The sequence below is a fragment of the Schistocerca piceifrons genome, chromosome 3 (assembly GCF_021461385.2).
Source record: "Schistocerca piceifrons isolate TAMUIC-IGC-003096 chromosome 3, iqSchPice1.1, whole genome shotgun sequence".
Taxonomy (NCBI): Eukaryota; Metazoa; Arthropoda; class Insecta; order Orthoptera; family Acrididae; genus Schistocerca; species Schistocerca piceifrons.
In genome coordinates this window covers 937,031,067-937,054,192 of record NC_060140.1, presented here as the reverse complement: position 1 = coordinate 937,054,192, position 23,126 = coordinate 937,031,067, and the positions used below count along the sequence as shown (strand labels likewise).

Genomic DNA, 23,126 nt, shown 5'->3' with positions numbered 1-23,126 from the left:
AATCTTAACCTTCTCTGGGAGGGTATCTGCCTCAAAAGCCAGAATGAAGGCGCCGGTATTAGTGCGCCCGTCAAACAATATGAACGCCGAGTTGCTCTAGATTAATCCGGAGCTCCTCATCAGTTTGCAGGATGAGGTGCCTATGAAAAATCACTCTCTGCACCATATTCAGAGACTGGTGAGGGGTAATAGACACTGTGACATTGTCAAGACGATCATAAGCACAAAGAACTGTAGATTGTGCAGCTGAAGACGCTTTGATCAACAGGGAGTCCGACCTGAGAGACTTACCTTTACCAATCTTGTCCTCAATATTCCCCACAAAAACAATGGCTTTGTGGAGGTGAATGTGTCCCCGTCCGTTCTAGTACAGACCAGGTAGCAGGGCAAGTGTTTTGTCCAAAGCCAGGGAGCCTGGCCCTCCTTCCAGGGTGTAGCCAGGGAAGAGAAGGCCGCAGGATCATAAGAAGTAGTATTCAATGATTTGTTACCACTCAAAGAGATGGCCTTAGAAGATTGGCCAGATTTTTGGAGCCTCATATGCTTCATGTGCGAAGCATCCACCCTGATAACACCCACTCCAATCAGGGGCTCTCCCCATGTAAACCACTGAGCCACAGCAAGGGCCATCTGGCATGGCAGCTAGTACCTGAAGTTCTGATGCTCTGAAGTGACAAGCAACCACTCTTAGGCACACATGGGGAGGCAACAGCTCAGGTATAAGAAGTGTGATCCCTGTGTTGTCGGGGTACTCAGTCAGATGGGTACATGGCAGCCCCATCACAAGGACTGGCTTCAGGTGCTGATGACCTAGTGGGGTGGAGCGACTACAGCAGAGAAGGAAAAGGGGAAGGAAGGGGGAGAGGAATCCATGCCATAGATGCTAGGGAGGAAGTTCTTCCCCAAATGGTTCACACTAGAAACAGAAAATTTAGAACTGGAAGTCAAAACTAAAGCGGGGACCTAAACGCCACAAAGGATGAAAGGGAACAGGCAAGATGAACAAAATTGCACGCAATACAGGGAACTAGGTGGATAGCCAGGTCAACATAAATCAAAACACAGAGAGGGGAAAAGGGGAGGCGGGTAGGAGGGCCACTGTTAAGAAAATGCAGCCAGGGGAGGAAGAATGGACTGCAATAGCTTGATAGCTTGGGGGCCCCAGCGCACACGCATGAACTGACAAAAGAACCATGAGCTCCAGGGGGGGGGGGGGGGGGGGGGCGGCACAGCAATAGGGTTCATGACATCATCTGCTATGGTCAGGTCGGAAATCACGGAATGAATCTTGATCCCAGAGAGCTGATGGAGGTTGCACCACATGATGCAAGAGGTAGTGAAACTGTTAAAAGAACTAGTAAAGGAAATTCAGCTACCTTTTTTGTTATCTGGAAGAATGCAATGTAGCTGTTTCTAATGAATACAGTTCACCATCGAAGCATGACAGTTAAAAATGCAGAGAGCACATCTCATGCGTGAATCTCATAGCAGAATGCCTCAGTCTACCAGGGGACTAGGACACAGCACGGTAAAGAAGTAGTGCGAGGTATGGAAAATTCTGCCGTAGTAAGGATAACATTTGTAAGGTAGTCTACCTGGTCATCGCAACTGTGGAAATGTTGATCATCGAAGGTCGCCAGGGTGAAGTAAAACCTCCAGCCAGCCTTAGAAAGCTGCCGGCTGGGTTTACATGCACGTGAGGTACGAGTCGGCAAACGGATTGCACATGGGAACTGGTTGCTCAAGTACGTGTCAGAGAGAACGGACCATTCAAGGCAATGGGCAAGCTAGGCAGTGCAGAATGTGAGGCCCAAGCGGGACCAGGTTTGCATGGGGTCTGAACAGAACGTAGGCACTCCAGTGTTAAGACAGATGAGGTTAAGTTGATGGAGAAGGACAGCCAAGTGGGAACCTCTTGGATAGGTTCTCGCAGAGCCCCAAAGGGGATGGTGGGCATTTAAGTTGCAGAGCAGCAAAAACGAGTGAGGGAGCTGACCAACACGCTGGAGCAAATGGCAAATGATGAAAGGATGTAGAAGTTACAAAGAGAAAACATGAAACGAGGAAGGAAAATGCAAGCTGCAACTGCTTGCAGTGGGGTGTTCAGTGAGATGGTTTGGCTATAGACATCATGTCATCCCGAATGAGCAGTATGACTCCCCCATGATGTGGAATGCTACCCTCGGTGGAGGGGAGGGGTCAATGTGGATCAGAAGGAAATGAGGGAGGTCGAAGCAGCCACAAAGATGCAATTTTGTTTCCTGGATGTAAAAAACAACTGGACGTTGTGATTTCAAGAGCAGCCATAATGGAGAGTTCATGGCATTAGATCCAACTAGGATCTAATGCCATGAACGTTCCACTGGAGAAAATTCATACTGGGGAAAGGAGGATAAGGAACAAATGAAGGGCAGTCACCTTGCTGATTGCCGAGTACCAGCCTTTGAAGGTTCATGGCAGAAAAATGGTAGGCAGTGTGCACTGGCGAAATGGAGGTCAGCTGGGTGAGGGTATCACGTAGTGATAATCAAAATTTTGACGACGACATGTACTCATGTCAGATAGTCTTATATTCTGACGGAATGTAAGTTATGTACATTCCTCACCAATTTTTATAATTACGCTACTATCTTAATGAAATGCTTGTTTAATTATGTATATACACCCTGTGCTTCATTTTTGTATTTTTTGTGTTTAGGTAACTTTTGCTGTGTTACTTGAAAATGGCCCTAAGGCCGAAATTGCAATTATAATAATCAATATTTCATACAGTCAACGGCGACTATGATGTCGTTTAAGAAATATTATATGACTGTGAATCCCAACCATGAAAAGTTAATTTTTTCCACACTGTTTTCTTGAATGATTTCTCCCAAGTATTTAAACTGAGAAAACATTTTTATTTTCAAATATTTCATGTTCAAAACCTTTGGTACTGGTATGTTGCATGTCATATATTCCATTTTTTCAGATGATATTTATAGTCCTACTTTTTCCGCAAGTTATTTAGGAATTTCAATTTGTTTTTGAGCTATGGTAAAATCCCTAGTTAAAATTGCCTGCTCATCTGCAAATGCAGGGCAGTCTATTCTGATATTACTCCTGCCTAACTTACTTGATTGATCGATAGACACACAAACATACACACAAAATTCAAGCTTTCGCAACAAACTGTTGCCTCATCAGGAAAGAGGGAAGGAGAGGGAAAGGATGTGGGTTTTAAGGGAGAGGGTAAGGAGTCATTCCAATCCTGGGAGCGGAAAGACTTACCTTAGGGGGAAAAAAGGACGGGTATACACTCGCACACACACACACACACACACACACACACACACACACACACACACACACACACACACATATCCATCCACACATATACAGACACAAGCAGACATATTTAAAGACAAAGAGTTTGGGCAGAGGTGTCAGTCGAGGCGGAAGTGCAGAGGCAAAGACGTTGTGGAATGACAGGTGAGGTATGAGTGGCGGCAACTTGAAATTAGCGGAGATTGAGGCCTGGTGGGTAACGGGAAGAGAGGATATATTGAAGAGCAAGTTCCCATCTCCGGAGTTCGGATAGGTTGGTGTTGGTGGGAAGTATCCAGATAACCCGGACGGTGTAACACTGTGCCAAGATGCGCTGGCTGTGCACCAAGGCATGTTTAGCCACAGGGTGATCCTCATTACCAACAAACACTGTCTGCCTGTGTCCATTCATGCGAATTGACAGTTTGTTGCTGGTCATTCCCACATAGAATGCATCACAGTGTAGGCAGGTCAGTTGGTAAATCACGTGGGTGCTTTCACACGTGGCTCTGCCTTTGATCGTGTACACCTTCCGGGTTACAGGACTGGAGTAGGTGGTGGTGGGAGGGTGCATGGGACAGGTTTTGGATCGGGGGCGGTTACAAGGATAGGAGCCAGAGGGTAGGGCAGGTGGCTTGGGGATTTCATAGGGATGAACTAACAGGTTACGAAGGTTAGGTGGACGGCGGAAAGACACTCTTGGCGGAGTGGGGAGGATTTCATGAAGGATGGATCTCATTTCAGGGCAGGATTTGAGGAAGTCGTATCCCTGCTGGAGAGCCACATTCAGAGTCTGGTCCAGTCCGGGAAAGTATCCTGTCACAAGTGGGGCACTTTTGTGGTTCTTCTGTGGGGGATTCTGGGTTTGAGGGGATGAGGAAATGGCTCTGGTTATTTGCTTCTGTACCAGGTCGGGAGGGTAGTTGCGGGATGCGAAAGCTGTTGTCAGGTTGTTGGTGTAATGATTCAGGGATTCCGGACTGGAGCAGATTCGTTTGCCACGAAGACCTAGGTTGTAGGGAAGGGACCGTTTGATGTGGAATGGGTGGCAGCTGTCATAATGGAGGTACTGTTGCTTGTTGGTGGGTTTGATGTGGACGGACGTGTGAAGTTGGCCATTGGACAGGTGGAGGTCAACGTCAAGGAAAGTGGCATGGGATTTGGAGTAGGACCAGGTGAATCTGATGGAACCAAAGGAGTTGAGGTTGGAGAGGAAATTCTGGAGTTCTTCTTCACTGTGAGTCCAGATCATGAAGATGTCATCAATAAATCTGTACCAAACTTTGGGTTGGCAGACTTGGGTAACCAAGAAGGCTTCCTCTAAGCGACCCATGAATAGGTTGGCGTACGAGGGGGCCATCCTGGTACCCATGGCTGTTCCCTTCAATTGTTGGTATGTCTGGCCTTCAAAAGTGAAGAAGTTGTGGGTCAGGATGAAGCTGGCTAAGGTAATGAGGAAAGAGGTTTTAGATAGGGTGGCAGGTGATCGGCGTGAAATGAAATGCTCCATCGCAGCGAGGCCCTGGACGTGCGGAATATTTGTGTATAAGGACGTGGCATCAATAGTAACAAGGATGGTTTCCGGGGGTAACAGATTGGGTAAGGATGCCAGGCGTTCAAGGAAGTGGTTGGTGTCTTTGATGAAGGATGGGAGACTGCATGTAATGGGTTGAAGGTGTTGATCTATGTAGGCAGAGATACGTTCTGTGGGGGCTTGGTAACCAGCTACAATGGGGCGGCCGGGATGATTGGGTTTGTGGATTTTAGGAAGAAGGTAGAAGGTAGGGGTGCGGGGTGTCGGTGGGGTCAGGAGGTTGATGGAGTCAGGTGAAAGGTTTTGCAGGGGGCCTAAGGTTCTGAGGATTCCTTGAAGCTCCGCTTGGACATCGGGAATGGGGTTACCTTGGCAAACTTTGTATGTGGTGTTGTCTGAAAGCTGACGCAGTCCCTCAGCCACATACTCCCGACGATCAAGTACCACGGTCGTGGAACCCCTGTCCGCCGGAAGAATGACGATGGATCGGTCAGCCTTCAGATCACGGATAGCCTGGGCTTCAGCAGTGGTGATGTTGGGTGTAGGATTAAGGTTTTTTAAGAAGGATTGAGATGCAAGGCTGGAAGTCAGAAATTCCTGGAAGGTTTGGAGAGGGTGATTTTGAGGAAGAGGAGGTGGGTCCCGCTGTGACGGAGGACGGAACTGTTCCGGGCAGGGTTCAATTTGGATGGTGTCTTGGGGAGTCGGATCATTAGGAGTAGGATTAGGATCATTTTTCTTCGTGGCAAAGTGATACTTCCAGCAGAGAGTACGAGTGTAGGACAGTAAATCTTTGACGAGGGCTGTTTGGTTGAATCTGGGAGTGGGGCTGAAGGTGAGGCCTTTGGATAGGACAGAGGTTTCGGATTGGGAGAGAGGTTTGGAGGAAAGGTTAACTACTGAATTAGGGTGTTGTGGTTCCAGATTGTGTTGATCGGAATTTTGAGGTTTTGGAGGGAGTGGAGCTGGAAGTGGGAGATTGAGTAGATGGGAGAGACTGGGTTTGTGTGCAATGAGAGGAGGTTGAGGTTTGCTGGAAAGGTTGTGAAGGGTGAGCGAGTTGCCTTTCTGGAGGTGGGAAACCAGGAGATTGGATAGTTTTTTGAGGTGGAGGGTGGCATGCTGTTCTAATTTACGGTTGGCCTGTAGGAGGATGCTCTGAACAGCCGGTGTGGATGTGGGAGAGGAAAGATTAAGAACTTTTATTAAGGATAGGAGTTGACGGGTGTGTTCATTGGCTGAGTTGATGTGTAGGTGAAGGATTAGGTGGGTGAGGGCAATGGATTGTTCAGTTTGGAACTGGTATAGGGACTGATGGAAGGAAGGGTTGCAGCCAGAGATGGGAACTTTAAGTGTGAGGCCTTTGGGGGTGATGCCAAATGTCAGACAAGCCTGAGAAAATAGAATATGGGAGCGTAATCTGGCTAGGGCGAAGGCATGTTTGCGGAGGGAATGTAAATAAAACTTAAAGGGGTCGTTGTGGGGGTGTTGTGAGGGTGACATGGTATTAGAAGGTGGAAAGTGTAACATGAGGTGAAACGAAAATGAAAATAAAAATATATGGGGAGAGATAAAGGTGAACCGGAAAGTAACTGGAGATCTGGAATGAAAAAAGGCGAAAAGGTGTTGGTTACAGCTGGGCTATGTTGGACTTGGGTTGATAGACAACGATGTGCATCAAGGTTAGGTGGTTGTGTTGCCGCCAAAACACGTTAAAGGACGGAGAAATTCGGGAAAATTTCAAAAAAACTGTGTGTAGTATATTAAAAGGAGTGGTATTGTGGTGGCAGATTATCAAAATGAGGCTAACAATTGTCTGACGAAGAAATAATGACGTTAAAACCTGTGGGAAGTGGCTAAAAATTATAAGTGATGTGGGAAAAACGGAAATGGAAATAGAGCGAAAGTTATTAGAACTGGCCGAAATGGTTGTTCAAAAGGTGAAAGGAGCTGTTTGTGAACTAGAAACGGTGGATATTATAGCGGCGGTAGTGCTGAAAGCGGCAAAAAAAAAATTTTTTGGTTATGGTTTGGAAGTGGGTTACGTATTATTTAGTATATATAGGCGGGATAAAATAGTATAGCAGATTACGGTAAAAAGGAGAAGGTGAATACAAAGTGAAACTACTGGCAAAAACAGAAAGAGGAAAATAAGACGACAGAAAAGATTTCGAAATGCAACAGTGACAATAACAAACGTAATTGTTGGATTCAAATTAATGATATCAATATAATAGAGGGAAACATTCCACGTGGGAAAAATTATATATAAAAACAAAGATGAGGTGACTTACCGAACGAAAGCGCTGGCAGGTCGATAGACACACAAAGAAACACAAACATACACACAAAATTCAAGCTTTCGTAACAAACTGTTGCCTCATCAGGATATACCACTCCTTTTAATATACTACACGCAGTTTTTCGAAATTTTCCCGAATTTCTCCGTCCTTTAACGTGTTTTGGCGGCAACACAACCACCTAACCTTGATGCACATCGTTGTCTATCAACCCAAGTCCAACATAGCCCAGCTGTAACCAACACCTTTTCGCCTTTTTTCATTCCAGATCTCCAGTTACTTTCCGGTTCACCTTTATCTCTCCCCATATATTTTTATTTTCATTTTCGTTTCACCTCATGTTACACTTTCCACCTTCTAATACCATGTCACCCTCACAACACCCCCACAACGACCCCTTTAAGTTTTATTTACATTCCCTCCGCAAACATGCCTTCGCCCTAGCCAGATTACGCTCCCATATTCTATTTTCTCAGGCTTGTCTGACATTTGGCATCACCCCCAAAGGCCTCACACTTAAAGTTCCCATCTCTGGCTGCAACCCTTCCTCCCATCAGTCCCTATACCAGTTCCAAACTGAACAATCCATTGCCCTCACCCACCTAATCCTTCACCTACACATCAACTCAGCCAATGAACACACCCGTCAACTCCTATCCTTAATAAAAGTCCTTAATCTTTCCTCTCCCACATCCACACCGGCTGTTCAGAGCATCCTCCTACAGGCCAACCGTAAATTAGAACAGCATGCCACCCTCCACCTCAAAAAACTATCCAATCTCCTGGTTTCCCACCTCCAGAAAGGCAACTCGCTCACCCTTCACAACCTTTCCAGCAAACCTCAACCTCCTCTCATTGCACACAAACCCAGTCTCTCCCATCTACTCAATCTCCCACTTCCAGCTCCACTCCCTCCAAAACCTCAAAATTCCGATCAACACAATCTGGAACCACAACACCCTAATTCAGTAGTTAACCTTTCCTCCAAACCTCTCTCCCAATCCGAAACCTCTGTCCTATCCAAAGGCCTCACCTTCAGCCCCACTCCCAGATTCAACCAAACAGCCCTCGTCAAAGATTTACTGTCCTACACTCGTACTCTCTGCTGGAAGTATCACTTTGCCACGAAGAAAAATGATCCTAATCCTACTCCTAATGATCCGACTCCCCAAGACACCATCCAAATTGAACCCTGCCAGGAACAGTTCCGTCCTCCGTCACAGCGGGACCCACCTCCTCTTCCTCAAAATCACCCTCTCCAAACCTTCCAGGAATTTCTGACTTCCAGCCTTGCATCTCAATCCTTCTTAAAAAACCTTAATCCTACACCCAACATCACCACTGCTGAAGCCCAGGCTATCCATGATCTGAAGGCTGACCGATCCATCGTCATTCTTCCGGCGGACAGGGGTTCTCATCGTCATTCTTCCGGCGGACAGGGGTTCCACGACCGTGGTACTTGATCGTCGGGAGTATGTGGCTGAGGGACTGCGTCAGCTTTCAGACAACACCACATACAAAGTTTGCCAAGGTAACCCCATTCCCGATGTCCAGGCGGAGCTTCAAGGAATCCTCAGAACCTTAGGCCCCCTGCAAAACCTTTCACCTGACTCCATCAACCTCCTGACCCCACCGACACCCCGCACCCCTACCTTCTACCTTCTTCCTAAAATCCACAAACCCAATCATCCCGGCCGCCCCATTGTAGCTGGTTACCAAGCCCCCACAGAACGTATCTCTGCCTACATAGATCAACACCTTCAACCCATTACATGCAGTCTCCCATCCTTCATCAAAGACACCAACCACTTCCTTGAACGCCTGGCATCCTTACCCAATCTGTTACCCCCGGAAACCATCCTTGTAACTATTGATGCCACGTCCTTATACACAAATATTCCGCACGTCCAGGGCCTCGCTGCGATGGAGCATTTCATTTCACGCCGATCACCTGCCACCCTATCTAAAACCTCTTTCCTCATTACCTTAGCCAGCTTCATCCTGACCCACAACTTCTTCACTTTTGAAGGCCAGACATACCAACAATTGAAGGGAACAGCCATGGGTACCAGGATGGCCCCCTCGTACGCCAACCTATTCATGGGTCGCTTAGAGGAAGCCTTCTTGGTTACCCAAGTCTGCCAACCCAAAGTTTGGTACAGATTTATTGATGACATCTTCATGATCTGGACTCACAGTGAAGAAGAACTCCAGAATTTCCTCTCCAACCTCAACTCCTTTGGTTCCATCAGATTCACCTGGTCCTACTCCAAATCCCATGCCACTTTCCTTGACGTTGACCTCCACCTGTCCAATGGCCAACTTCACACGTCCGTCCACATCAAACCCACCAACAAGCAACAGTACCTCCATTATGACAGCTGCCACCCATTCCACATCAAACGGTCCCTTCCCTACAACCTAGGTCTTCGTGGCAAACGAATCTGCTCCAGTCCGGAATCCCTGAATCATTACACCAACAACCTGACAACAGCTTTCGCATCCCGCAACTACCCTCCCGACCTGGTACAGAAGCAAATAACCAGAGCCATTTCCTCATCCCCTCAAACCCAGAATCCCCCACAGAAGAACCACAAAAGTGCCCCACTTGTGACAGGATACTTTCCCGGACTGGACCAGACTCTGAATGTGGCTCTCCAGCAGGGATACGACTTCCTCAAATCCTGCCCTGAAATGAGATCCATCCTTCATGAAATCCTCCCCACTCCACCAAGAGTGTCTTTCCGCCGTCCACCTAACCTTCGTAACCTGTTAGTTCATCCCTATGAAATCCCCAAGCCACCTGCCCTACCCTCTGGCTCCTATCCTTGTAACCGCCCCCGATGCAAAACCTGTCCCATGCACCCTCCCACCACCACCTACTCCAGTCCTGTAACCCGGAAGGTGTACACGATCAAAGGCAGAGCCACGTGTGAAAGCACCCACGTGATTTACCAACTGACCTGCCTACACTGTGATGCATTCTATGTGGGAATGACCAGCAACAAACTGTCCATTCGCATGAATGGACACAGGCAGACAGTGTTTGTTGGTAATGAGGATCACCCTGTGGCTAAACATGCCTTGGTGCACAGCCAGCACATCTTGGCACAGTGTTACACCGTCCGGGTTATCTGGATACTTCCCACCAACACCAACCTATCCGAACTCCGGAGATGGGAACTTGCTCTTCAATATATCCTCTCTTCCCGATACCCACCAGGCCTCAATCTCCGCTAATTTCAAGTTGCCGCCACTCATACCTCACCTGTCACTCAACATCATCTTTGCCTCTGCACTTCCGCCTCGACTGACATCTCTGCCCAAACTCTTTGTCTTTAAATATGTCTGCTTGTGTCTGTATATGTGTGGATGGATATGTGTGTGTGTGTGTGTGTGTGTGTGTGTGTGTGTGTGTGTGTGTGTGTGTGCGAGTGTATACCCGTCCTTTTTTACCCCTAAGGTAAGTCTTTCCGCTCCCGGGATTGGAATGACTCCTTACCCTCTCCCTTAAAACCCACATCCTTTCCCTCTCCTTCCCTCTTTCCTGATGAGGCAACAGTTTGTTGCGAAAGCTTGAATTTTGTGTGTATGTTTGTGTTTGTTTGTGTGTCTATCGACCTGCCAGCGCTTTCGTTCGGTAAGTCACCTCATCTTTGTTTTTATATATAATTTTTCCCACGTGGAATGTTTCCCTCTATTATATTGATTGATTGATCTATATTTTGACTCAACTTTTGCTCTCGACATTCAGTTATTACCTTTTCCAAAACACAGTTAAACAGTAATAGGCAGTTAAACAGTAATAAGGAGAGTCCATCTCTCTGTCTAACAACAGTCTTTATACCAAATGCTTCAGGAATTTCTCACATGAATTTAACTTTAGAGCTAGTGTGCGTTAACATTTCCTTAATCAGTGTTAGATTTTTATTATCTAGCATCTGTTCCTTTAAAATTTGGAAAAAAGATTCACCATCGACTGAGTTGTAGATCATTTCAAAATCCACAAATGTATTTACACCTCTCCCCTGCCCTCCATCTAACCTGCAGCATTTAACTGTCCGGCACCCCCACCATACTATCCCTCCCCCTCCCCGCTCCAGCCTTCTCCTTAGCCCCACCCAGTCGCCACTCCCATCGTGCACTGGTGTGCTGCTCTAAGTGTGGTTTCCGTTGCCTGAGACTGCAGTCGTGTGTGTGTGTGTGTGTGTGTGTGTGTGTGTGTGCGCGCGCGCGTGCGCGCGCGCCCATATGTGTGTTTATTGTTGACAAAGGCCTTAATGGCCGAAAGCTATAATTGTGAGAGCCTTCTTGTTGTGCCTATCTGCAACTCAGCATCTCTGCTATATGGTGAGTAGCAACTTTCCTTCTCATAATACTGTTGCATTCCATCCTGGATTTTCCATTTTTTAATTTGTACATACAATATTGTTACTAGAGATCCTTCGGTGCCTAAGAATTAGTTTTAAATTAAGAATCTGCGATGGACAGGATCTTTTTGGTCTAAAGTCTGCCTTGTTTCACCAATTTTAGGTTCTAACTGTTCTTGGGCTCGATCCAGTAAACAATGCAAGACAATTTTGTGTGCGACCAGGTGAAGAGGTAATTATTAACACAGGTTCTATCCCCGTTTTTATGCAATGGATAAATTAGGGCAGTTTTCCAGTCTTCGGATAATTTCTAACTTTGACAGATATGTCCTATTAGTTGAGTGATCTCTTTCATAGTGTTAGGGCCAACTGATTTTAGCAGTTCTGCAATTATACCATCTTCTCTGTATGCTTTCTTGTTTTTAAGTCTCTTAATTTGTTTTGTTATTTCAATTTCATCACATTTTTTAGAATTAGGGTTGGTGTTGTTAGTTACCTGTGGTTGGAATTTATTCACTGGTTCTGGAGAGTGTAACAGTTTTTCAAAAATGGTTCAAATGGCTCTGAGCACTATGGGACTTAACATCTGAGGTCATCAGTCCCCTAGAACTTAGAACTACTTAAACCTAACTAACCTAAGGACATCACACACATCCATGCCCGAGGCAGGATTCGAACCTGGGACCATAGTGGTCGCGCGGTTCCAGACTGAAGCGCCTAGAACCGCTCGGCCACATCGGCCGGCTAACAGTTTTTCAAAATAATTAGTAAGTATCTTACAATTTTCCTGGTTTTTAAGAGTCACACTGCCATTTTCATTTTTGAAGCAAATACTGTGATGTTAAGTCATTAGTTTTGTTTTGAATGTTTCATAAAAGTGTCTTGTATTGTTCTCTTGGAAATCTTTTCAAGTTTCTAAAAGCTGGGACTTTTCGTTATTTCTTTCAGTCTGTCAAATTAATTTAGATGTTTCTTTTGTTAAAGTTAGAAAGTGTTGTACATTTTTTTTTTCAGTTTTGTTACTATTCTAATTTTTGAATGCCTCATGCCTAGAATTAACTGCTGTTTCACAATTTGTGTTCCACCAAGGTTGGTTTTGTTTCTTTTGAAGTGGAATTACATTTTGTGCTGTTTCGATGAAATTTTCTTTTAGGTTTTGCCAATTGTTATATATATATATATATAAGTTCACTTGTAGCAATGTCCAGTGGACCTAGGGATGTTTAGGAGTGTGGAAATCTCACGTACAGATGTATGACACAAGTGACACCCATCACCTGACCATGTTCGAAGTCCATGAGTTCCGCGGAGCACCCCATTCTGCTCTCTCACAACATCTAATGACTACTGAGGTTGCTGATATGGAGTACCTGGCAGTAGGTGCAGAACAATGCACCTAATATGAAAAACATGTTTTTTTGAGGGTGTCCGGATACTTTAGATCACATAGTGTAGGTATAATTTTAAAAGCATAATCAGTAATCTGTAAGTTTATTGAGATTTTGAAAAACAGTGTTGCATATTTAAAACGAAGAATCAGGATAGCATTACATTTCACACTGCCACACAAAAAAAGCGAAGCAACCGGAACATATGATCAAATGTCAATGTAGCGTTACTCCATACACATACACATCTTTGGTGTGTTTGTAAATGATTAAGAAGTGCAAATCTATGTGGCAGAATGGCCACCAGAGTGTATTAGTGATGTTCATGTTGAGTACTATTAACAAGGGGGGAACAGTTTCAGATACTGAGTGATCACTGTGAAGGACATGCAGATGTCGAGTACACGTGTGAGACTGTGTTCTCAGTAGAGATGGGTAGTTCGTGAACGAACAGGTGCAAAGGAATGGTTCACCAAGATGAACGAAAGGACCACGGAACGAACTCCAAGGAACGATTGGTTCATAGTTCATTTCGGTCGCGGCGGTCTACTTATAGTTCCGGGAACAAGGAACGATTGGTTCACAGTTCACTTCGGTCGCGGCAGCCTACTTATAGTTCCTGGCAACGAGGAACGACCGGTTCCTAGTTCACTAGTTCACTTCGGTCGCAGCGGTCACTTCGGCAGTTCTCATTCCAGCCTCGGTCGCGTGCTCATCTCAGTCTCGATCTCCCTCGGCCGCACTCGTCGTTCTTCGCATGACCACCTGTCTCAGTTCCACTGCCGACTGCTCCTAGTTAGTTCAGTATCCAGTTGTTCGTTTGATTCACTGCGCTTGCCTATTTTACATGTGTTCCAAACTGTTCTTGCTCTTGGTTCTGGCTATTCAGCGTCCATGACTGGTAATCAAAAAATATTTTATAAAACTTTCTGGCAGATTAAAACTGTGTGCCCGACCGAGATTCGAACTCGGGACCTTTGCCTTTCACTGGCAAGTGCTCTACCAACTGAGCTACCGAAGCACGACTCATGCCCGGTACTCATAGCTTTACTTCAGCTAGTACCGCGTCTCCTACCTTCCAAACTTTACAGAAGCTCTCCTGCGAACGTTGCAGAACTAGCACTCCTGAAAGAAAGGATATTGCGGAGACATGGCTTAGCCACAGCCTGGAGGATGTTTCCAGAATGAGATTTTCACTCTGCAGCAGAGTGTGCGCTGATATGAAACTTCCTGGCAGGTTAAAACTGTGTGCCCGACCGAGATTCGAACTCAGGACCTTTGCCTTTCGCGGGCAAGTGCTCTACCAACTGAGCCACCGAAGCACGACTCACGCCCGGTACTCACAGCTTTACTTCTGCCAGTACCTCGTCTCCTACCTTCCAAACTTTACGGAAGCTCTCCTATGTAATAGGTACGTCTTTTTACGTAACAAAAGGGCATATCAGCTAATTTCATTATATCGATGAACAGCAGAAGACATACTTATAACAAGGCAAGTTTTTTTTGTTATTTATATATTTTTTGGTTTCATCGAATTGGTTTAGCAGCTAACTTAATTTTTAGTGTAAGAAAATTCATATAAAACGATTTTCGTGTATCTTTCATATACAAAACATTACATTTAGGAAGGCTGTAATTATTTTTATGTTTGGTTGTATCCAATTTGCATTACCTGCTAGTTTGGTTTCTTTGGGAGGAAAAAAAATGTGGGTTGTGGGTCATTTGGGCTCAGTAGGAAAAGCAGTGCCTCTCCATTTGAAAAGGCATAGATTGCCATAAAATCATATTTACTTATTATCTCAAAAACATTTGTGCAGGAGCAGCTTTCAAACCAAAAACTTTATTACTGCGAACTTAATTATTTTTATTATTATTGTTGCATTAACGTTAATAATGCAACATAAAAACCTAATTTTTACTAAGAGACGCAAGTATGAGAAAACCAAATTTTATTTTATGCTTCCATTAAAGTCTCTACTTTGCCTACCAACTCAGAGACAACGTGAAGCATATATAGGGTGTAAATGATTATTGTTTACAACGGAGCATAGCTATGTAGTGGAAGTCGAAACAAAGAATTTTATGCAAGACACTTGTGGTCTATTAAGTTGGGAAACAGCCACCAACAGGTTTACAAGACTACATGAGCTATAGTCCATGTGCGTCACGTGAGATTTTCATGTTCTCTTCTCCAGCTCTCTACACATCATCATCGATTGTTTCGCAATTGTTGCTTGCATTAGCTTGTTATTTCTTCACTGCCTAATTATTACATGTTTGTCTGTTTGTTGTATCTGCTCCTAACGGGCAACACATCGTCCGTCATTGGCGAGCAGTCTGTACTCGGGGCCGGTTTTCCGTGCGCCACCCTATATTATTTCCCTGCGATCAGCCACACAAGGCTACGGTTGGCTAAACGGCACGTTCTGCAGAATCACACAAATTACTTCTAAAAGTGTGTAAGAATTCTGTAATGAATAAAAACTCTATACTCCAAGGGGGGAGGCAAGTGCCCCCTCTTGGTGCCCCCCATCCTTCAGTCATCTACACAACTAGTTTTCAGTTTTTCATAAGAACCATATACCAAACACAAATGAACGGTTCCCAAAAAAGAACGATCAGCAGTTAACTAGTTCCCAAGGATGAACGAGTCTGCCCATCTCTAGTTCTCAGCATCTAACAGAGTTTGAAAGGGGACTCATTGTGGGTCTCCATTAGACCAGAAGGTAGAAACCTGCGACATCCAGGTTTGTGGAGCATTCAGATGTGACAGTGGCCCGATGAGGGACTGCATGGAAGTGTGAGAGCAGGCCTACTCATCATAAAGCCCCAGATTTGTCCCCAACAGAAAATGTGTGAGACTGTTTCAGTGACAGTATCCAGGATACTGAGGATCAGTTACAACAGGAGGACCATCTTGCCTCAGGAGAAGATATATACTGGCTTTATGCCATCCTCAACCAAATTAGTGCATGCATTCATGCCACATGGGTGCAATGTCCTACCAAAAAATTGGCTCCTACCGCCAATCCTTTGTAAATTTGACTCGATTTTCTAATCACTGAAATAACACAAAATACCCTCCCAATTCATGAACTATCATTTCGTTTTCTCCTTCTGGACACTTCATTTTTTTTTTCTGGCATTGTATATCGATCAAAAATTGTGTAGAAACATATACAGTAGTCAGTGTGTCAGCAGCAGTACAAGGTAAGACAAAGTTGTCCTAAGCCAGAAGGTTTGTTGAAAACTTTGGGGCTATACTAGGCATGGTCCTGATGGAGGTCGTGCAACTTCGCTTTCCTTTGTACCAACTTCCCAGCCAGACAGAGTGACCTACAGTTTAACACTGCCTCCAAACAATAGCGCAATCTGGCATTTTTTCACTCTGATGTATCTTCGCCATGGACAAAAGAAGCAATAAGTGACAGAGAATAAAAATTCTTTGGGCTGACTGGGGCTTGAGCCCAAGTTTTTCTGATAGGTGGTTTGATACTTATCCAGTTAGACATACTGAAGCCTGAAATACTACCATTCATCATTGAAACTAATTTTTGGAAGTAAAGGTTTTGGTATCAGATTGATTTGGAGCACAGATTGTAACACAGATGAAATTGGAAAGTGAAACTTTGCTAGAAGGCAACAAATGTGTCACCGCAACAACATATCTTTTTAGGAAAAAAATCTAAGTTGTAGAAATGGACTGACATTTAGCATAATATGAAGTCAAGCTTAGATTCAAATTCATAGTTTGGTTGTGAACTAGCATGACCAACAAATACTGCACAATAACAATCTATTTTTTTTTTCAATGTGCATTTTGCATTTTTATTTAACTTCCCCCTGAAAACTCTTATTTTCCCACAGTGGTCTGAAGTTTACAAGTTTTTAATAGTTTCACAAGCATTAATAATGAGAATTCCCCCTCCTTCCCCTCTCCACTGAAAACCCCATGTTCCCACAGAGGTCTTGATACTTCAGAAGCTAAAATATGCATAACTGTATGGTGTAATAATTATCATACAGGCTATGCAGTGCTGACGAACTATTGCCTTGCTGATAGCATCAATTTCGAAAGCTGATGTACTTTATTGTACATACGTATTCCTCACTACTTGCCAACCATGTAGCAACCAGACACCTCAAGTAGATTTAGTTTAAATAAAAACTTTTTTACTGCACCTGCATGTAATTAGGTGAATCTTACATATCTGCCTATTTTCCCATGAATATCATCTGAAAAGCATACACATTACGTAACCCATTTAAATATAAACCAGGAACTGAAATCATTCTGTCAGAACGTGAAAATATTAGAGAAATGAGCAATGGTTTACTGAGGACACAAAATTTTAAACAAAACAGGGAATTTCAGATTAGCAAGTAGCTTTTGCGGAAGAAACAAGTCATGTGGAGACTCATGTATAATACTTCTACATAATGACACAAATTACGAGACCCGAAATTGTTTTAATTATTTAAATGATGAATTGTGTTTGAGAGCTATTGTGTAGAAATACTGTACTCACTCGCAAATGTTATAATCATCTCAATATACAGAATTCCAGAGGTGTGAACAACACAACTATTCTCGTCTAATCTTCAAATTATGCTAGAAGACCTTTGTTGAGCAAAAAGAAAAAAAACTGCTACACTTCAAGATTTGCTGACTTAGTACAGAAATATGGTTTCAAATTGAATTTCTTTGAATCTACCAGAGACAATGGCTGATCAGCAGCTTGTACTGTTAATGTTCTAACTAATTATATACATGAAGACGTGTATAAATTTTGTCTAGATCTAGGTATTTCAGACCTTTGTGCATTGTTCACTGAGCCGCCACAGACAGACCGGAACATTTCACGTATGAGAACTTCGGAACATTTCACGTATGAGAACTTCAGCAAAGAAAACTTGCTAATATTTTGTAAGAAGCTAAAAGAGAAAAAATGGCCTTTTGATCATTGTAACACACGTGATAAAAACAGTTTTCTTGGCGTCTTTAATGAAACATTTCCACCAGACTCTGCAGCAATAAAATGACAAATAAATTAAAGTGGATTACCCAGGGCATAAAAATTTCCAGTGTAATGAAAAGGCAACTGCGGAGAATTAAAATATAATAAAGATATTGATTTCATTGAATATGTTAGACTCTATAAAATCATATTCAGGCTAATTTTAAAATAATAAAAATAAGACAAAGGCTGTGTGGTCAGCCATTAAATCTGAGCTAGGTGTTGAAGCCTGCAACCAAGAAATTTCAAAAATTTACATTGAAGGAAATACTATTGTAAGTCCAACTCAAATACCAGAGTACTTTAATGAATTCTTTATAAATGAATCAATGTCTGATGTAGATGTAACAGATTATCACAACAAAGTAAATCCCTTTGGCTTAAGAGAAAACTCTGAAAACTTTACAAAATTTTTAAAAGTTTTTGTGGAGGATGTACAAAATGCTATTCTAACACTAAGAAACAAAAAATTTGGAGATTGGGATAGAATACCCACCAAAGTTATTAAAGCAGTACACAATAAAATTGCAAACCCACTAGCTCAAATAATAAATCAAAGTTTTGAAGAGGGCTGTTTGCCTGAGGTACTGAAATATACTGAAGTCAAACTACTCTTCAAGAAGGGATCAAGCATGGCCATGGGAAATTAACGTCCTATCTCAATTCTCCAAGTCATATCTAAAATATCTGAAAAATTTGCTGTTGCCCAAATCCAATACTTCTTTGCAAAATATTCTATTATTCTAAACAATCAATTTGGTTTTCATCAGGGGAAAAACACCATAGATGCAGTGAACAGTTTCACTGAGAAAATAAGTATGTCACTAGAGAAGAGAAATGAGGAGGAAGGAATTTTATGTAACCTCACGAAAGCATTTGATTCTGTAAACCATGCACTGCTTACTTACAAACTGGAAAACTATGGCATTAGCGGCCGCACCCTACAGTGGCTTAAATCCTACTTATCAAACAGAAAGCAAAGCGTTAGCATCTCTTTAAATGGCACATATTCTTTTTCTGACTAAAAAAAGGCTCCACATTAGGCCCAGTCCTATTTCTCTTCTACGTAAATTACTTACCATTAAATATCGGTTCCCCATCAGTTCCGTATTACTTGAAAATCAGGATTCGGAAAAAATTCCCAAATCTGTGATCAGTGCCCTCAGTATCTTTGTTTCAGCTAAACTTATCAAGACTGGCATGATGCAATTCAAAACCAAACAGTCAAAATATGAGCAGATTAACACTGTTCACAATAACCAAGATATAGAAGAAGTTGACTCAGTCAAATTCTTAAGTACAAATTAAATAAAAATTTGAGGTGGCAGGCACACACTGAATGCTTGGCAAACAAACTAAGCAGCTTTGCATTTTCAGTGCAAATATTATCAGCTGAAACTGACATGAACACACAAAAAGTAGCATATACAAGCTACTTTGAATCCATCATTAGGTATGGTATTGTTTTTTGGGGTAACTCCACAAACATAGTGTGTATACTAAAAATACAGAAAAAAATCATTCAAAATATGTGCACTGCAAATCATACAGAACCATGACGTCCATTATTTAGCAAACTTAAAATATTAACTCTGCCATTCCTATACATATATGAGATTATCATATTTTTGTACAACAATCATGAATAATTTGAGTGAAACCATTTTGTCCCTTCACATGATACCAGAAACAAAGAAAGTTTCATGGTCTCCACATACCACCTCAGACTGTACGCCTAGGGACCTTAATAAATGGGAATAAAATTTTGTAATAAATTAAAAGGGAACAAGTTAATGCAGATGAATTTAGGTTCACTTAAGAGAAAGCTATATGAGGCACTGACACTGAAATGTTATTACTCAGTGGATGAATTCATGCAGGACAAACTGGAAATTTGAGCTGAACACAATGTGTTACATACACCAAGAAATATCCTTATAAAGTTATTATTTATTTTAATGTTATTACTTATTAGTGTTAAACTCATTGTAGCAGTATTATAAATTTTTGACATGTTTCCTGTACACAAACCACATGGATTGCAAATGTAACGTCATGAGATGAATAAAACACAATTCTGCAACTGCAATATTGGCACATTCCATATCATAACGAATTATCACAAAAACAATTCACGGAACATCCAAATCTCTATCTTCTTGTGGCCATCACAAACTGGGTGAAAGAAGTGTTAAGCTCATCAGCATCCCCCACAAAGAAATGCTTGCATACTGCCATTCACCTTGTGTGCATGCCCATAAACCATAAACAGGGTCGACAGAAGCGTCCGATCCCACGCATCGGCTTTGACCCGTGACGTAAGGGTGTTGTCGTGTGTGACGTCATGACGGCGCGGAGTTTGGTTTGAGTGTGGCTGTCTCCAGTTCTGTTTTATCTTATTTTATTTACTTTTCTGATCTGTCCGTTCTATACCGTGAGATTTTTTTTTTAAAGACAAAAAACACTAATCAGCTACTTGAGCATCTTTATCTTCTATGGGTTGCAGGGGTTACGACCCCTGGGGGGACTAGTGTAGCAGGGGATACAACCCGTCGGCTTTGGACAATGACGTCACAAGTCGCCAAACGAGAAGCGATTCTTCTTAGTGTTGTAGCTCCCTTCAGTAGCTGATAAGTGTTTTTTGGCTTTTTTTAAAAAAAATCTCACGAGATAGAATAAACAGATCCACTTTATTAAGCAATCAGTAAAAAACTGAAACTGAAACATAACAGCAAAAGCGAAAATGGTAAACTGCTCTCTGGCGACTTGTGACGTCATTGTCCAAAGCCGACAGGTTGTATCCCCCGCTACACTAGACCCCCCCCTGGGGAGGTGGGTGGGTATTCATGCATGGCTGTCTTCACTTACACGTTGTAGCTACGCAAGGCGTCTAAATTTGATTATATTTAGTTTGCCCCCCACCCAAAACACCCCATTTCCTGCGCTTGTCCCGTTAGTGTCATTAGGCTTCTTGTGGAAAGAGTGTGTGTTTGTTTTTGTTTCCGCCATATTTGTGACGTCATGGGTCAAAGCAGACGAGCGGGATCGGACGCTTCCGTATTTCCCATAAACAAACACGGTGTCATACCTCTCTGTCTTGCTAGCAGTCAAGAAGAAACTGTACATATTAGCTATGTCAGTTAGTCTTCAATTGATTTCTGATGTTATCACTACCAAATTCAAAAACTGTCCAATATACAGCAAATGTACTCCTTGCCACCTTATCGTCATTGAGGAGCTGCTGTGTCCAAATTCTGATGGAGCATGGTCTCGTACTTGAGTTAAAATATTTCAATCTGCTCAAAAAAGCCGGTATAAGTCATTGAATCACCCTGTCTGTAATTAAAAGCTGCAATTCTGTGTTATACACTATGAGCTACATCCATGTCCAGGCTCTGCAAACCACAGTGAAGTAGGTGACTGTATTTCTCATTGAACTACATATAATCATTTTTTCATGTTCCGTATTGTGTACGGAGTGCAGGAAGAATGCTTCAGTGTATGCTGTAATTAGTCTAATCTGGCCCTATGTGAGTGATATGAAGGGAGCTGTAATATATTCTTAGATTCTAACTTTAATACTAGTTTTTGACACTTTGTATACAGGCTTTTGTGGAATAGCTGACACTTATCATCAATTATCTTTTGTAAAACATTTTCTAGAAAAAAGGTGGCTAGAAGATGAATACAAATAAAAATTAGGTAAAATTGGTTGAATAATCATGTTATGAGACCCAACATCAGCAACAAAGCATGCCAAATGGTAATGCTTTCTTTTAGTAAGTAATGCCCCACTGGATGTGAGAACATTATTAATTAGCTCAGTTACATAAAAATGACTAGTACTGGTCAGAATGTTGTTGGGCGTATCATGTAGAAAACTTTTTAGATAGCCTCAACCATCATCAGCAGAAAGATATTTCAGTGCAGCACTGTCCAAGTAACTGCAACAATGCACAACACAAATTCGTTTTTGTGCCAGCTGTGAGAAAAGCTTGTCTTCAGCATGACTATATTTGAGGCAATCGTCATAAACAGCACCCAGAATTATTTAAAAAGGAATTTATCAAAAATCTGCAAAAACAAGAAAACTTAAACATTAACATTTTGAACTGTCTGCAGCTTTAACTAATTAACATCTTACTTGACCTAAAGCTTGCTTGGTTCTTTCCTGTTGGCTGGCAGGATTGCCACTAACACATTAATAGATACATGGGCAGAGGTGTTTCCTCGATTCAGGAGTTAGTCGTTGGGAAATGATATGTCTATTTATCCATACTATCAAACAAGACATTCCCTGACAAATTTTAAAATTGAGATTGGTAGCGTGGATGACATTCCTTCGTTACAAGCTAACAAAATATTTATATACAACTTACCAATAGTGCCATACGCACCGCCTTCGCACATTCGACGAAGGATTTGAACTGGCTTGATTTGGTGCGAAGTTTCTCCATCAATAATTCCATCTGCCATTCTTTGCTTTTGTCAAATGACGGGCCTTTAGGAAATAATGAAGGCACGTTCATTAGCCAGTACTTGGATCTATTTGGGAATGCGATTTATTTAGTTTTCATACAACAATGTTTCTCTTACCGGTTGGTTTCTGATTTACTGCTCCTTCCGAATAACCTTTAACTGGGTACGATGACATTTCTGTTTAGCGTCGTGTTAACAATGAACGACACGCTTTATGACTGAAAATATGGTTTATCACAGTTTCACAAACCAATACCAAACTTGCAAAAAAGTATTTAGATAGCCAGTAAAACCGCTATCAGCCGCACTAGTGACTTAGTATTCCGTTTCTGCGGTGGTAAATGGGCAATATGAATGTTTAAAATTAAAAACACTATTTTATTCGACGATGCGGGAGTTTGTCCACTTCACCCCACAGCAGCTTCCCCAACAAACCAAAGATAACTTATGAAGGACAGAGCTGAATCCCAGAGAACAGAGATTCACAACCCATCTGTTGAGAATAGATGACACAGCTTGTCAACTGATCAGATGATCACAACAAACAAAGGCGTTGTTTTTGTAAACAAACTAAGTATGCTGAGGTATGTTATATTATTACTAGTAGCTTTCTGTAAATAAAACCTCGTGTATTGATAAAGTAATGTACCCGGGATGTTTTTGCATTAGCTTCACAATGACAATAAAATATAGCGTGCTCGGGTCAGTATACTGTATGTTACCTCCCAGTT

At 42.6% G+C, this 23,126-nt stretch overlaps 1 protein-coding gene and 1 long non-coding RNA gene across 2 annotated transcripts in view; one reads left to right on the top strand and one right to left on the bottom strand.

The window, feature by feature from the left end:
- LOC124787820 (mediator of RNA polymerase II transcription subunit 1-like) overlaps nucleotides 1–22,857 on the bottom strand; it is a 237,130-nt gene extending 214,273 nt beyond the window's left edge. Inside the window, exons 1-2 of the mRNA XM_047254752.1 lie at nucleotides 22,513–22,857; nucleotides 22,296–22,417 (exon numbers count right to left, since the gene is read on the bottom strand). Coding sequence (XP_047110708.1) covers nucleotides 22,296–22,417; nucleotides 22,513–22,570 — 180 coding nt within the window. The 5' untranslated portion in view covers nucleotides 22,571–22,857. The remainder of the gene's footprint in view (nucleotides 1–22,295; nucleotides 22,418–22,512) is intronic.
- LOC124787821 overlaps nucleotides 22,784–23,126 on the top strand; it is a 33,724-nt gene continuing 33,381 nt past the window's right edge. Inside the window, exon 1 of the long non-coding RNA XR_007016018.1 lies at nucleotides 22,784–22,979. This is a non-coding gene — a long non-coding RNA (uncharacterized LOC124787821). The remainder of the gene's footprint in view (nucleotides 22,980–23,126) is intronic.